The following is a 17,238-nucleotide window of genomic DNA, read 5'->3' as shown; positions in this document are numbered from 1 at the left end:
GCTGTTTTTGTTTTACTTCAAACAATATGAGCTTCAAACGCACTTCTTCACCGCTGTCCACTGTGGAGGACAAGTCTGAAGTAGAGCTGATGCAGTGACAGTCCTGTACTGTGGTACAGCACCAGCCTAACAGACTTGTGGTTGAGGCCTGATCTTATTCTTCTGACCATCTTTAAAAAGCATATTTTGGAATTATTAAAGAATGATGATATAAGAACCAAGTTTGGCTTCAGCAAAATGGATTTGTGTGTGTTCAGTTTTGTGGTTGTCTGGTTTGACTTCTGATTATCTTGTATGTGTATGTGTGTGCGCTGTGTGTGGTCTTTTTATACAATAACGTAAAGTGCATCATGGTCCGCTAACCCCTCAGCCATATTTTGTGTATGTGCATGCATTTGAGTGTGTCATTCCTGACTGTGTTTTATGGTGATGGATTACCAAGACCCATTGGAGCTGCTTGTTCCCACTCTTATCCTCCGTCAGTGGAACAGTACTCTCCATTGTTTCAGCTGATGGTGAAAACGCACACAGGTATGTGTCTGTGTGAGTACTCACACACATGCATGCATATCGGATAGGATGTGTGCATGCACGGCAGAACCAAATCAAACAAGCAGATTAGCAATCCTGAATTGCTAAGGGCTTGGTGTGAGGCAGGTCTGTTGGGCTTATCTGGTGATCTCTGAACTTAACCTCAGCCTGTCCACAGCTGCCTCACCTCACAGACACACACTCAATGCATTCAGTGAAAAAAACAATCACCACATATTTAAATAGGGAGCCAAGGGGAATAAAAGCATTTTAAACACATACACATGCAAATATAATACACCAGACTACTTGCATACAACAAACAAGTTGCTCTGATCAGTCATTCTTTGTGGAGGCAGAGAAAGAACAAGGAGCACATAGTGACTTACACCCAGTGAGGTGTAAGCAACACGCTGGATGCCCTGTAGGACTTCACTTCCTCTGAGCTTTGAAATTATCACATTTTGAGTCAAATCAGAAGACAAGTTGTGAAAGGCCTTGTTAAAGTACAGAACACAAGCCGTGAGTGCTTCCTTCTGAGGCTCCCATGACATAACACACAAGCACGCCCTTGTTACTTCCTGTCCCGAGGAAAAACTGAATAGAGTAATTGAGTTACATCAGTTCCTAGACAGAATTTGGTGTTTCCAAGTAGAAGAGGACAAAAATGCTGAAAGACAAGTCCTTAACGCCCACCTCCAGCACCTCACCGTTCAACTAATGCCTTCATCCTGCTTCTTTAGCATGTCTCATTTGTTTGATGCTGTCCTTCCCACAGTGAGAACCTGTCCTTGATGTCAGTCCTCTCTCCCTGGCCTTTCTTCTTTTTCTCTCTTTGAGCCTTTCTAATTTAGTTACTTTTGCTCTCTCACCCTCCTCACTTGCATACCTCCTTTTTTTTTTTTTTTTACATTAAATCTCAAGGCCTCAACACATAAATCATAAAAGTTTGTGTTCTGGTAAAGGCCCAGGCAGTGCTTTCTTACTGTAGCTCTTAGATGTTCCCCAGATATGCTTGGTGTTTGAATCTTTGGTTTCAGGTGTTGAATTAGAAAGATAAGCAAAGCAAGTGGTGACTCTGGAATACTTATTTATTTTTGCACTGTACTTTCCAGAAATGATAAAGCTAACACTGTTGCCATACTGTGAAAGGACTTTCTTTTACAAAAAGGTTACATAACTCAAAATCATTAAGGCAACTGATTGCCTTCATTGCCATCATTAACTTGATTAAATTAAAAGTCAGTTTAAATATTTGGATTACATTCTACCTGTACCTTTTGATTACAGTTTATTTAGAAACTTGATATTTTCTATTAATCTTACTGGGTTTTTGCTTCTCCCATCGTATTCAGTCATTATTCCAGCAGCTCACTTCATGCATAGCGTCACAGCTCTGCAACTTTAACACAAAGGTAAATAAAACACAACCTGAACAACTGAAATGTAAATATATTGGAAAATAGAAGAATGACAGCAGACACACGACATTTTAACGAGCGTCTATAATTTGCTACTGCAAACCTGGAACTTCCCAGATGCCCCCACTATGGAGGCTGCACTGCAGAGACACACTACTTGTGAGTGATGCTTAGTCAATCTGCTAGTTGAAGTTTGTCAACTTGTATAAATAGTTTCCTTACTACAAAAGTCAGAATGTCAGAATGGGTCACCACAGCAGGTGGTGACACGTGTTTGATTTGGTAGAGTCTTTGCGCCAGATGTCCTTCCTGACACAATCCCAAAGGATTTGTGTCTCCGGCTGGAGTCGAACCAGCAACTTTCTGCTCGCCAAGTGAATGTGTAAACGACTACACTATAGAACCAAAGAAAGAACATGTTATAGAAATACAAAATTTTAAAGACTAATTAATGTCTTTAATTATTTCAGCTTTTAGAGTTAAAGTGCAGTTGTTACTTTCTGCATGTCTTTGTAAAAAGTTTATGTTGGGAGATGGTGGCTGCCACTGCCAATGATAACATGATTTGACTATACCTTTTTTTTCTTTTGCACCCTGCTTATTTATTCCTGGGTCTAGGACCCAGTTAACACTAGATGAAAGGGATCAACTGAACAACAACAACAACAAACTCAACTGAAAAGGCTATCGACTGAACTGTGTTGTATAAAGAAAGATGTAAATTTATTCATGAGAAAGTGCACGGCTTATTATTTTAGCTGAGAGGCACAGTTCTGCGCAGTTCAGCACTGTCAGTCTCAAGCACATACTTTCAGATTTCTATGATAATGGTTTTATGCAGGGGATGCACATGGATTTTAATTTTAAGCATCCAACTCCCTTTTTTTTCCGTGGCTGAAAAAAATAGCACCATGCAAATGGCTTTTATTGGAAGAAAATCCATATTAGCAACAAAAATCTAAAACTTTCATTGGCACTCAGCCTTCCTAATCTTCAAATTTATTACATAAACTTAAAAAAGCATTTTTTTTGACATCCCACTGATAAACAGCCAGGCGAGCTGTGCCAAACTTTAATCAAAAGTTGACTGTTACTGCTGTACTTTCAGTCATTTCAGTGTTAGCAGAAAGTGCTTTTAATAACGTGTTTGTGACAAAGTATCACGTGGCGATCTGTAAGACAAAAAGGGAAAAAAAAAAAATGTTTTTTTGTTTGTTACCCAATAGCATGTGACAAGGCTTATTGCTAGATCCGTTACTAAGCCTCTTTAGCCAATCAGGTGGCAGACATTTTAAACTGCAGTTGGATGAAGTCAGCTTTGTGATCACTTGGCTGCAATCCTCCAATCCCTGCAGTGTGTGTGTGTGTGCGTACATGCACATCTTTCTGACCTGGATTTTTTTTTTTTCTGAATATAATATCAACCGTGCACAGCATGGCTCTGCTTTGCTGCGGCACCTACAAAAAGCGGGGCTCTTGCATCTTCAGTCGTGTTTTGCTGCCACAGACTTTTAGCCCTCGAAAAGATCTGGATAGTATTAATACAGCAATTAGTGCAGTTGCAGTTTCAGCTGTTTGTCAATGAATTTTTCTAGCCAAATGAAGGATTTCCAGTACAGTTTCTCTTAGTCAGTGTATCTGTCAGCAGAGAGAGCTGGAGCTGTCCGTTGTGCTGAAAAGAGTCTGCTGGATTTGTCTGCCTTCTCTATTTATCTGTCATTTCTTCCTGCTTTCCCAAGCAAACATTCACACTGTTACTCTTACGGCACATTTCCTTTTTGCCCTGTTTTGACATCTGACCTCACTTTATTTCAATCTCCCTTTCCACTCTTGATTCTCGTCTTCTTCTTTTAAAAGCTCCCTTTTTTTTCTTCCTCTCCAGTAAACAGACTTCTGAAAAATCTGTTTTTTTTACAAGCTACTCAAATGCTAATGAAATGGTTGCTCATTATTATTGGATTATTTTGGGAAGATTATCCGCATCCCTGCAGTTTTCTTCCAGTTATCTGCTCCCTTCTCTTTTTTTTGTCTTTCTTTGTGTTTACTCATGCTGTCATTCATGTGAATCTCTGCTACTGTTGTGTGTTAGTGACGAATTGAGTGAGGGCGAGAATGACTAAGACCTACAAGACATTTTGCAATGAATTGTTTAAAAGGCATTTGCCCTGTGAATGCTGAGTATGTGTTCTTTGGCCGACTTTGTCAACTGTGTCCAAGTGTTTGTGCTCACTTGTCTGCATGTGTGCGCAGTATGTTTTAAGCTTGCACTTGACAAGGTTTGAGTCAGCTGTTGGAGGCGGGAAAAGGCATAGTGAATTGGCCTGCAGAACTGGAGACTTTCTAGTGGCTGTCATAAAAAACACATCTCAGCAGGTATTACTGTCTTATCTTGCCTTTTCTCACTCCGCTTTTATCCAGCTCTTCCTATTTGGTTGCTGGCAGTGCTAATAGAAACAGACAAGCTGGGACATGGGAGCGCTCAATAGCTTTGCTTCTCTTTGATGTATGTACAGACACATTCATGCTTATTTTTGTGGAAAACGTGCCCAGGGTACAGCTCCTGGCACTGAGAACCAAAATGGTGTTTTGTTTTGTTTTTGGTTTGTTATTTAATGCAAATGTAGAGCTTTCACTTATTTGCTAAGTTGGAGGTAACAGATGCTTGACTGGAATTTGTCACCTTACCCACACAGCACCCTTGACAGGATTACACTAACTGATGGGAAACAAGCCTTCTTTGCCCATGGGTCTAAATGTTTATCCATGCAGGACTTTACCCAAATCAGGTCCTGAAATGGCACAAGGACAGAATACCTAATTTTTAATTTAGTATGTTATGACTCAAAGTCATTGCATGCACTGATGCAAAACACAAATATTTATGCCTTCTATAAAAATCTTTTGAAGCCAAATTTGACTCGTGTTTACCAAATGAAGCCAGATGATACATGAGAAACAAGCAAATCATTTGGGGGAACATGAAATCTTATAAACCCCGACCCAACATAAGCCCATCGGATAAGCACTCTCAGTCAGACATTTAGCCCAGTTTACTTTCTTCAGTTTTCTCTGGATCAGCCCTGTGATTGGATGGCGTATGTGTGAGAGAGAAGTGAGAGGGATGAGAACAGTGTTGATGTTGCTACATGGAGCTGCTGTATGTGGCTGACGTATCAACTTGTAATGAACAGCCATCTGCACTCTTCTGCTAGGAAAATGCAAGATGTTTATTTAAAAAATGCATTGTGCATTTTGTGAGGCAGGTTCTGTGGGGTGTTTTAAGCTCTCTCTCTTATGGCAGTATACCCACATGTATTTGTAAGTGATGGTGCTATATAGGCACAGTAGTTTCAGTGTAATTTTTGAGAGTGGCTGGTTTAACACGTTATTTTGTGTCAGTATCTAAACAGATATTGTAATTTTTGTTTAAATCAATTTTTTTTTTTTAAACATACAGTATGAAGGTCTTTACAAAATAACAAAGGCTAAATGAGGATATACTATACCATGCCTAGTAGCAATACTACCATACTGATGTTTACCATATATTTTTATGTCTGTCCACCACCATTTTCAGGTTAGCATGTTAACAAACACTGTTTACCTGCATGCACCAAAGGATTGCATGGATTATAAAAGGAAACCAGAAAGATTCCCATATCTAAAATTTTAGTTCTCGCCTACATATTTGCATTTTCATTAGAGCCTGACTGACATATTGGCCCTCTGGTCGATATGAGCTACTTGGTATTGGTATTTACTGATAAATTAAAATTTAAAAAGTAAAGATGAGACTGGAGAAACAGCCTTGAACCATGTTATGAGTGTTGATGTTGCATAAGTTGCCCACCATAGGTTACTCTGCAACTTCCCTGTTGGCAACACATATTTGGAATACCATGAACACAACAACCAGATCATCTGAGCAGTCAGGCAGAGCGTAAATGAGTAATCCACGAAAATAAAAAGAGATTATTTGTAAACTGCATTGTCTTAGTAACGACCCATAAACAACTACACAAAACGAATATTAGGGACATTGTTTGTTTCACGTGTATGAAAGAAAAAAGTAGTAGCTGATATATCAGATTTTTAATCACCAAAAATCAATATTGATATTGGTCTTTAAGGTCCTATATCTATCAGGTACTAATTTTCATATGTACATGTATTTTTATGGGGTCATTTTCCATAAACTAAACTGTTCAAGAAATTAAAATCTGACCCTTGAAATCAATTATAGATTATCAAAGTTTTTTTTTATATTTCATCCTTAGAGAAACATGAATATTTGTCAAGCTGTCTAGAAGCTTTTAAAGCATTAAATTCAAAACCAAAAGTGCACCTGCCAACCTGGGGTAGAGGGACAGTAAGGGAATCTCAGCATCAGTAGGATTCATCCTCTGAGGTCCATTAATGTCTGTGGCTTGGTAATCCTTTCAGTAGTTGTATTTTCAATCACAACTGAAGTGGTGCGCTTTAAGTATATAACGACATATACTGTCCACGTAGGGTACAGTGCCAGTTTGATTAGTCATTGCAGATTTTTATACTGTCTGCTTATTGTCAGGTTTTGCTGTCACTTTCATTTCTTTGTACAGGCTTTACTGGCACTTTTTTTTTTGTTTGTTTGTTCTGCATCTCAGACTCATCCCACATGCGTGTGTCTTTGATTTTTACTTTTGTGACCTTAAAAATAGCTACACTGGGCACAGGATGACCTCACCGGTTTTTACTGGTCTAAACCATCCTTACATCCACCCCCTTAGTGTGAATTTATGTAATTCTTCCAGTATCTTGTGTGCGCGTGCGTGTGTCGAAACAGTGTTTCTCTCTTTTTAGTGTCATTGTTTCAGTTATCTTCTCTTCTCTCTCTTCATCATCGCACTCCAAAGCTTAAAGTGAAAGCCCTACACTTTATGCATAACAGCTCTCAGATATTCCACACACTCGTAGCTGATCATGTTTATTTTGCTGACTCACTGGTGTGTGTGTGTGTGTGTGTGTGTGTGTGTGTGTGTGTGTGTGTGTGTGTGTGTGTGTGTGTGTGTGTGTGTGTGCGCGCGCGCGCTGACTGTGATTGTTGTTTTGAATGAGGCTTCATAAGTGGGGGCTGTTTCTCGTCCCATCTGCCATCTGTGCAGACGCTGTTACAGAGGCCCATGGGAAATGCAGTCTTGGAGGCTATCCCCTCCTCTGTGTCTAAAGGCTGCAGTCAGTCAACATGTCATTGTTGATCACAATCATAGAGGAAAAGGGAGAGATGAATACATTGCCCTTTTTATTTCAACATCTCATCCTCCTTTTCTTTCCTCTTTTATAATTTTTTATCAAACTGGATAAGAGTTTTTTTTTTTTTAATAATGCCAACATTCATAAAAAAAAAATTGACCAAGGACCCCAACTAATCCTTTTTGATTATTAATCATTTATCCACTGATCTTATTGGGGATTGTTTTATTTGACTATATTGGTCCTGGTGAACTATTTATTTTTTAAAACAGAAAATAATATAAAGTCCAAAAATCCAAGTGTATGTCAATTCAATTCACAGAGCTTCTAAATCATAATATTCATACTGCTGGGTTGTCTGATTACATATCCAAAGCACTACCATTAGTGGTTAATCACTTATAAAATTATTCAAATTCTCTCAAGTTTTCTGTGAAACTGCCATCCATTAATCAACTTTGGGTTTTTTTTGTTTGGATATTATGCTGGAAATATTCTTGTCCCCCCCAACCACCATTGAGCCTTTCATATATTTTCAACCTAAAGCTATGAAAAAACAAGATTAAGAAGTTTATCCTCTGAATCTGAGCTAGTGATAAAATTAACTGACACTCTTATCAATGCAGTTTTCCAGAAAATGAGGTCATGCAGAATACAGAATGTGGATTATTGAGTGTTTAGTGGCCAGTTTAGCCTTAGTGTAATCCATATCTTTGCAGAGATTTGCTATGGTCATCACTGGAGCACTAAACCCTCAACTGCTCATTGTGAAGCTGCGGGCAATAAAATTGCTCTGCCGGGCTGATAAGAAAGCACAATAGCATTCGGCTGCTGTCTCACCCTCATTTTCTTTTTCGCTCCATCTCTCCTGTTCACTCTCACAAATGCACTCTTTCTTGTCACTGTTTTCCCTTCTGTGCAAGCCGCTTCCTCTTGCCCCTTTGCAGTTCACACCATTCACATTCACTGTTGTTTGTTTTTCTCTCATCATCTCCCTCTCTGGCTGCCTTTTTTTTCCCCTCGCTCTCCTTCAATTTTGCTCTCCTGCACTCTGTTGAGCCCTCTTGGCGAAGCGTTAAGTGTATAATCTGTGATCTCATGTCTAGATGGGCCTCTCGTCTCCTCTCGCTCTGCACACAAAGGGGCTGAATGGCCACGACTCACTCAGGGGACACAAATGAGTAATGACTCACACATGCACACACTCTCGCACACATACCAAGTAAACACACACACACACACACACACACACACACACACACACACACACACACACACACACACACATACACACACACACACACACACACACACACACACACACACACACACACACACAGACGTCCACACCTCTTCAGCACGCTCCCGGGGGCTTTGAAGTTGCATATTGATGATGCCAGTTCCAAAGGCTCAATTGAATGTGCAGAGGCAGAAGAGGTGGCTATTGACCATCCACTCACCTCTCAGACCTGTCATCTCTCTGACAGCCATAATGAGCAACAGGTGCCTCTTTTGCCAGGTTTGGCCTTGATAGTTATCCAATATTCACCAGTCAGTCATAGTAATCAGCCAGCATAATCACTTGTTTGATGTGCCATCACAGCACTACATAATGGGCTGCGGTGGGTCTGTGAGAGATTGTTTTAGATTAAATAATAATTACTGAGGTGAATATTCACATTCAGTTAATGCTTGGAATAGCTGTGTTTAAGGGCTTAAATTGAGGTTATAAATTTAGAATTTTAATTAAAAGGATTTGTAAATGAAACAGAAACAAAAAAAAAACAATAAATAGGTGCTTATAAATTATTAAACAATGGTTAAAAAAAAGATGCGTGGTAAAATAGTCGATCCATAGATAGCTATTGTCTCACTGTCATGTAGAGACTTTTTCTTGTAAAACTACGAATAAGCACCGGTACAATAAGTCACATCAGAGTCATTTCAGAGTTGTAGCAACGTGTTTGTTGCGCCATTGTTATGCCTTATGCTTAATTTATGCTACCGCGATTGTGTGCATTTGCAGAGTCTTTTTTTTTTGTACGGTGGCCCTGAGGTCAAACGCACTGCAGACTACGAAAACTGCAGCAAATAGGAAAACACTGCAAAAGCACGTAAAACACAAGAGGCTGAATAAAACACAATGGAAACAGAAAAATGCTGCAAAAGCTCACAAAATACAAGGGAAGAGATTCAGGGGTGATGAAGCAGGCCGACAATAAACAGCTAATAGCAAACATGTATCAGTAATGAACATTATCTGCATCTTTTTCTCCCTCAAATCTGTCGTGTTTTGTGAACTTTTGTTTTTTCTTTTTCTACTTCCACTGTGTTTTGTGTGCTTTTGCTGCATTTTCCTATTTGCTGGTGTTTTCTTAGGCTACCGTGTATTTACCTACAGAGAGGGGTTTTCAACCAACACAAACATGCGCCTTTGCAGTCCTCCAAAATCTCGACTGCACGCTGCTCGATGTGGATGACACTGTGCATTAGTTGAATGCTGATTGGTTGACATGTGGGCTGGAACAGGGAAGACAGTGACAGTAGAGATCACCAGGAATGGGAGAAGAATAAGAAAAACAAAACAAACAAAAAAATTAAAGAACACAAAAATTACAGACAATAGCTGCAGTGGACACTTTTCATTGTTTTTAACACTCTGTCTCACTGCAGTCTTTGTATGTTATGACTTTGGTCTTCTCCTCAGCTGGTTGATGGACCAACAACAGCACAAGCAAGAGTAAGGCCACAGACCAGTTGTACTACATATCTTTGAACAGCAGGAACAGGGGTTTTAGCCAGAAAAATTCACAGCCCGAGGTTCGGACAACTGGGGTGGATGGGGGTCCACCTGGGTATTGGACAACCGCTTACTAGTGCTAATAGCTGTGGATGCTTGCTAGTTGTGGTGATAGCGATCAGTTTTGATAGCTAACCGGTGAAATTCTCAACCTGGCGTGATGATGACTCAGCCCGGCGCTGCGCCGGGTGATCAACCACTGGCTAGACCCCTAAGGTAGTCCGAAGCTGCCGACGAGCTGCCAACGAGCTCCCACCACTGATTAATAATGCTGCCATTACAGGTACACTTGAATAGAACAGAAAGGTTCTGAAGGTTATTTTATGAATTGGCTTAATTGCCTTTGATTACTCAAAAGTTTCAGGTTGGCATACATAAAACCTTAAAAAGAGACCTGTCTGAGATTTTTAAAAATATTTATTTTTGGCCTTCTTCAGATACAGTACTGCAGAGAGAGTTGACAGGCAGGGAGAGTGGGAGAATGACGCAGGAAATGGTTTGGTGTGGACTCAAAGCCACTTATTCACACCACAAAATTGCTAGAACCTCAGCTGGAACCTCTGATATCAGTGACGGGAGTGGCATATACAAGAAATACACAGATGATTTACAGATGCAGCCACAAATTTTCTCTGTAATGATTTGTCTCCATAAAATAAACAAACCCATGCTGTGCTTATATTTTTTACTGTTATAAATGTTACGGTATGGATCAGTTCTCAAAAGGCACCAAGAAATCTAGCTCTGTACTGGCACTGACTGCATATTGGTGAAACCAACTCAACCTTAGAATGATGCTGAGCAACTCTCAGCAGGTAATGTCACTGCTTAAGAGACTCAAAAGCTTGTAGAGTCCAGAAAATGAGTAGATCATAGCCAAAAGCGTGACCCCAGATGATTGCTGTTAGGAAACAAAATGTTTTTTTTATTCCCAATTTAAGTTAGTTAGCCACTGATAATGACATTTATATTATTAAATGTCCTTTTAAGGCATGACGGTGTTGCACACAGCCAATATGAACGATACTAGGACCCAGGCCATCATTCACATTATTACTTACAGCTTTTGAAACCATGACTTGTCTTAACTTGAAAACGCCGATGACCCTTGGAGCTGCTCTGAATTATTTATGAGTAATGTCGATGGTGAGAAAGGCTCAGCTGGACAGAGGGACTGTTTGTTTTACTGACCTCTTATGAGAGCTGGTTTTGGCTGGCTGAGGAGCCTGCCTATATAAGCTGTTTGTGGTGTGACCGTCCTGGCACTCGCCCCCACCCTCCCGAACCGCCCACCTCCCTGACACAGTACGAACGATGCCAAACTTAGTGCCAGCTCCCTTCGGGGTCTGAATGAGCAGTGCTGCAAGGCCGATTAGTACAGAATTAGAAACAGTAGAAATGGAAAAAAGGTAACACATAAGTGAGCAATTACAGATCTGGTACATTGCAGGAATAGCTGACTTTTATAATCACCTCAGTCACAGAGTGAAAGAGTGAGAAAGAGTGGTGTCTGGCAGACAGACACCTCTCAAGCCCATAAATACTCCACAATATGAGGAGATTACTCATCAGTCATAAGCCCTGTGGGAGATATTCAGCAGCAGTCTGAAATGTAAGAATATGTTTCAAGGTTGAATATAACATGCTCAATGATCTAAAGAGTGTACTTTTTACACTGTAGGCATATAACAAGTAGACTTATGTTCATATGCACCAGCTCCAGCCTCCAATGTTTACCTGTCAAATGTGTCCCCCCTCACCCACCCCACCCTGGCTCACTCACTGTAGGAAATGTGTTGTCACTTCCTTAGCAACTGTTTAACTCTTGCTGGTTGCTTTGCTCTCTTTTTGTGTGTTTATATGTATGCATGCATATGAATGGAACATAACAGCCCAGAATGGTAAGCTTGGGAGGCAATCATTGCTGTAATGAAGCCAACACAAACATCTTTTACCAGTTGCCAGGCAGACAGTGAGGTCAGCGCTCACATTGCCTCAGAGAAGAGAGTGGATGGCACTGCCATGCCCCTTTATCCTGATGCATGAGGACCAATGTGGGTCCCTCCCTGTGTGCATTTATGTGTACTTTATCCACAAGTGTGGGTAGTTAAGGCCTGTTGTGCACGCTCTTTTGTCATTATGGGCGGGAACTGACATTGTGGACACGCAGACTGGGGTGAAAAGAAAGATCGAAGGTTATGACTGTTTATGCAAAAGAATCATGTTCCCTCATAAAGCTAATTAGGAATCTTTTGTTGGTATGCATGATGGCAGCGGTGATGGTGCTTGAGTGCGCTCGAGTGTACTCAGGCTGTTTGTGATGAGCCTTATTGCTATTTAGGCAGCGTGTTTATTTATACATCAATTAAAAACCCCATTCCAGCAAATAATGGGCTCAAGCATCTATCACTTTTATTGAAGTCACATGAAATGGAGAACATTAATTTTGATGTGAACATTTTTATATTGAAGAATATTTCCTACCAGTCTTTCTCAGTCTGACTGTCCTTCCTCTTTTTTTTTCCCATTATGTTTTTAGGTCCGGGCAGTTTTTGGCAGCGTCATTCAGGTTTTTTTTTCCAGATGTTGCTTCTGGTAGAGCAGAGATAATAATTATTCACACATTATTCTCCCACTGCATTTTCTGCACTTGCACATCATCTTCTTCTTTTTATTCCTCTGTATTGTTTGTCACGAGACTCGATTCGTTGCAGTCGTTTGCATCACCCCTCTCATCTTGGTGTGATCTTCCTTACACGGGTGGGAAGTGTATGCAGTGCAAGATTCTTGTGCTGTACATCTGTAGGTTTGGCCTCGGGATGTATGTGTTTCTCTGTTCAAGTTGCTGTGTATCCGTGAGCAAGTTTCTGCAACAAAGAATAATTACTCTGTCTCCCCTTGAGCTTCTATTATGTGGTATATTGAGCATCTTCAAATGGGCAGGTTGTATGGATGCAATACAACACAGTGGTCCCCAGTGAGTTCTATAATTGGGAACCTCAGAGGAGAGGGGAAAATTCAATGTGGGATGAGTTAATTCTTCCCCTTTTTATTCCATACCTCATTCAGGGGTCCACTCTAATCTGTGTGTTCACAGAGTGCAGTGGATCAATTCTTATCACTGAAAGAAGGGGAGGAGAGACAGAAGGAAGAATGAGAAAAAGCAATGAGAGGCAGTTGGTTCAACTAAATAGGAGCTATGGGAGTAATGAGAAAGATGTAGGAGGAAGTAACATGGCGACTGAAGAACTGAAAGAAGCGCAGGTTTGTAACCTGAAAAGGAAAGAAAAAGAACCATGACTGATAAGGTCTAACCTTTAATCTCATAGGTCTGCGAGCCTGAGACCCAGTCTGTCGATGGGGCGGCACGTAACGAATGGTGGTATTGCTAATGATTGCCGCAGCTAATGTTCTTTTTTTTTGTTAATGTCAATATTATAAATGGCAGCATCATTTTTCTTTAAAGTGAGATCAAAGCCAGGTCTGCAGGAGCTCCAATAACAAATAGGTTACATTCTAGTTTATTGTTTGATGTTTGTCTGAAATTTATTTATGAGTTTTAATGTACATATTGTTTTTGCATATTTAGATACTTTTTGAATTTCAAGATTCAACTATTATTTTTCCCCCAATAATTATGTGCTGTAACTATTGGCTACTGAAATGTACTTGCTCAAATTTACTTTAGGTAGCAAAAAATATGTGCACAAATAAATGGTGACAGCAGCATGTCCTTTGTTCTATTCCCCAGCAGCTGGTCTTTTACTACATGTCACTCCCCTACTCTCTATCCACACATTTCCCCTGTCTGTCTTAAAGTTTGCTATAGTGGTGTGTTTATTGGTATTCTAGCACAGAGTGTGCTTACAGACACAAAGAGTGGGTCTGAGAAGCCGACCCACAGGTGCCTGGTATGACATTTATAAAGGTAGGAAAATAAGGTGACATAATCAGAGTCAAACATAGTAAGGTGGGAAACTATCTTCACACATTACTTGATTAGCATAGTTGCTTCTAATTTCAAATGCTCTGATTACAATTTTCTTGGCTGATTCTGATTTCCAGTTTTTGTGTGTGTGTGTGTGTGTGTGTGTGTGTGTGTGTGAGAGAGAGAGAGAGAGAGAGAGACCCACGGTACCAATTTTTGCCACCCATTGTGTCCAAACATTTGACTGGCACTGTACAGTATTTTTATAAAGTCACCTTTGTGACCTGGTAAGGTCAATGACCTGATGTCTAAATATGCACTTATATCTAATGGGTTCCTTCTGTGCTCAAAGTCAAGCTCTCCACCAAGTTTCCCAGTTTCATGCAGCTTGCCCTGCAGTTTTCACATAACCTTGCTGACAGAAAAGATGTGCTCCACTGAGGCCAATGTCCTAGCTCTCTGCTTTAAAGAAAGTGATTGGGATCCATACCAAAAATTAATGGGCTCTTCATTTAGAGATGCCCCACCTCTCAACCTTGTAATCCTGTTGACAACCTCTCCTTCAGATAACAGGACATTGACCTTTTTTGATTTTTTTTTACTCAGACCGAGGCTCAGGATAGCTTTAGCATTAGAAACTTTTCCTTTGTGACCTTCTTTAAAATATCTGCGTTGAGTTGGGTGAGGGCGATTTATGCGTCTGATTAGGTTTTTTTGTTACAAATGACCGTCTTCACTCACAGTGAGGAGTTTTCATGCTAATAACATGTTAGCATATGACTGTAACTGTACGTGTAAATGTTTGCTTGCACCGCTGTGTGTGTTGCAGACACATATGTGGCTGACTGGCCGATCACCGGTCAGGGCAGAGAATGCTGGAAATCAGTTGAGTCTGGTCTGTGGCCGGTCGATTGGTGCATCTCTACTTTAAATATTCAAACCCAGCAGACCTTTGATGTTGAATAACGTCAAAGTCATTTTTGTCAACGTCTAATCAACGTTGTGGACGTGAGACCAACTTAGTTGTCTTTGTTAGAGCAAAAGAAAGCTTGTGTTCAAGAACTGTTTTCTACTGTATCTTATTTGATTATAATAAAACTAAGCAAAACATTTTCAACAGTAACATTGAAAAAAAAGCACTCAAATGGTGACTCAAATTTGCATGCCAGACTTTGGCTTAGCCTACTTTTTTTTTTTTTTAATATTCCATTGAGCTAATTGACTTGTTGCACAATCCCTGTGATGCCCGTCCCTGATACCAGAGACAGAGAAGTGATGTTTGTAACAGGCTGATGGGTTAATTTACTATGTAACAAATAGGATTAAAAAAATTATTATTTAATATCTTAAAAAACAGGCTCTGACATACTAGTCTTTGTACATGGAGAAAATCTTGTGTGGCAATCTGTTCACAACTATGTACTAACCAAATTAGTTGTCATTGTATAAAAAAAATATCAAAGGCCCTTCATCGCAATAAACTGATCTACACTTATAACTTCCAGAGAACTTCTGGATAGGTAGCAACTGGAGGTGTATTCTTTATCATTGAATTCATATACAGTATCATTTACTCTTGCCAGGAAGATTGTGGCTCTTAGTAGAAAGCAGTGCTGGACTCAATGAAATGAATCTGAAATGTCTCACGAGGTGTACTGGATTCAGTGAAGATGCTGTTTAACTGCTGCTGAATACAGTTTTGTTGGTTCATCAGGTGAATGTGAATCTGCATTTCTTCTTTAAAAGTTTCAGTTGGAAATGAAACACATGTAAAACTTTTTTTTTTCCCTAACTGTGATTTAAACACAACACAGTTTTGTAAATTGTTATGTGATCATCTCTTTAAGATGCCGAGTGTGCTCAGAGTATAACTTTGCATTCCCTGCTGAGCTTGTAATAGTTTTGCTTAATGGTCGTTTAACCACATGCACAATGGATTATTGAGAATAAACCCTTTATTGAACAGCACCAGCATTATCTGCATCCTCCCTCTTCTTACTGCAGACAGCACAGCACAGCCCCGCTCCCCCCTTTTAATCACATTGCGAAACATATTGACTCTCCTTGATTTATCGATTAGCTTTTGTTTTCTCTCTTGCTGTGTAAACACCACAATAGTCATAATGTTTATCCTGTTTGCTGTCTTGCTAGCTTCTCATAATCTATTGCATGTTTCTCTTCCATCTGATTTAATAACCTCAGTGGTGTTCTCTTAGCTTGCTGGTTGCTATGGCTACCGTTTCCTGGATAGTGTAGCGTGCTGAGGATGAACTGTGTGGGTATGGCTGTGTTCATGTGGTGCGTTAGTTAATGTGCTAGCGTGTTGTTGATGTACTTACACAAGTAATTATAGTTGCCAGCCATTAAGAGACTGAAAACCATTTGTGTTCAGTTTTCAAAATGTGGCATCCTCAGACTCCTTACAGAGGAGAGGGGGAGACACGTGTGTACCTGTTCATCTGGTGTTGCGTGTCTGAGGTGGTAGAGAGGGCCACATTCATGCCTGCTGTATTTCAAGAGTGATTGTAGTTCACAGAGTGGAGTTGTGTTTTCCTCACATTAGTGAGGAGCAGAAGAGGAGGGTTGTGTGTGTGTGTGCCCACATGAAGGACGTTTATTTGTTGCAGCATATGAAGCCCCAGGCAGAAAAGATGCTTTTTCAGCCACAATCAGCATCCATCAGAAGACAGGCTTACCTCTCCTTCAGACATAAGGTTAAATGCTTCACTAAATCATTCACTCTTCTTGTTTTCTCTCTCTCGCACCCTCCCCCTTCTTCCTCCCCTCCAATACCTCCTCTACCTCTGTTCCCTTCCTCCCAAACCATACCCTTCCTCTCCTTCCCCCTTCTTCAGCTGGTGGGCGGCGAGTTTGACCTGGAGATGAACTTCATCATCCAGGAGGCAGAGAGCATCGGCTGCATGGTCGAGTTGCTTTCCCACTGTGAGGTGACGTGCCAGGCTGAGATCTGGAGCATGTTCACAGCAATACTGCGCAAGAGTGTGCGCAACCTGCAGACCAGCACTGAGGTCGGCCTCATCCAGCAGGTGTTGCTGAAGATGAGCACTGTGGACGACATGATCGCAGGTGAGCAATGGATAAATAGGGATAACTGGATGCGTCATATGTTGGTATTAGCATACTGAATATTGGGATAAGGTCTACTCAGGAACTCCACCACAAATAATTTCCACTTTGCACATCGAAAAAGTAACATGGTGTGTAATTTTGGCAGTTTTTTAATCAAGATTGGAATCATTAATTTGGGCAACCTGTAAAATGAGAATGCAATATAATCATAACTTTACAACTTAACTCCTCTGAAA

At 40.4% G+C, this 17,238-nt stretch overlaps 1 protein-coding gene across 1 annotated transcript in view; it reads left to right on the top strand.

Moving 5' to 3' along the window:
* nbeaa (neurobeachin a) overlaps nucleotides 1-17,238 on the top strand; it is a 111,055-nt gene that overhangs the window by 16,248 nt on the left and 77,569 nt on the right. The window contains exon 2 of the mRNA XM_030745791.1: nucleotides 16,768-16,999. Coding sequence (XP_030601651.1) covers nucleotides 16,768-16,999 — 232 coding nt within the window. The remainder of the gene's footprint in view (nucleotides 1-16,767; nucleotides 17,000-17,238) is intronic.

The sequence above is a fragment of the Archocentrus centrarchus genome, chromosome 14 (assembly GCF_007364275.1).
Source record: "Archocentrus centrarchus isolate MPI-CPG fArcCen1 chromosome 14, fArcCen1, whole genome shotgun sequence".
Classification (NCBI taxonomy): domain Eukaryota; kingdom Metazoa; phylum Chordata; class Actinopteri; order Cichliformes; family Cichlidae; genus Archocentrus; species Archocentrus centrarchus.
The sequence above is the reverse complement of the archived record's forward strand: the minus strand, read 5'-3'. Positions and strand labels throughout refer to the sequence as shown.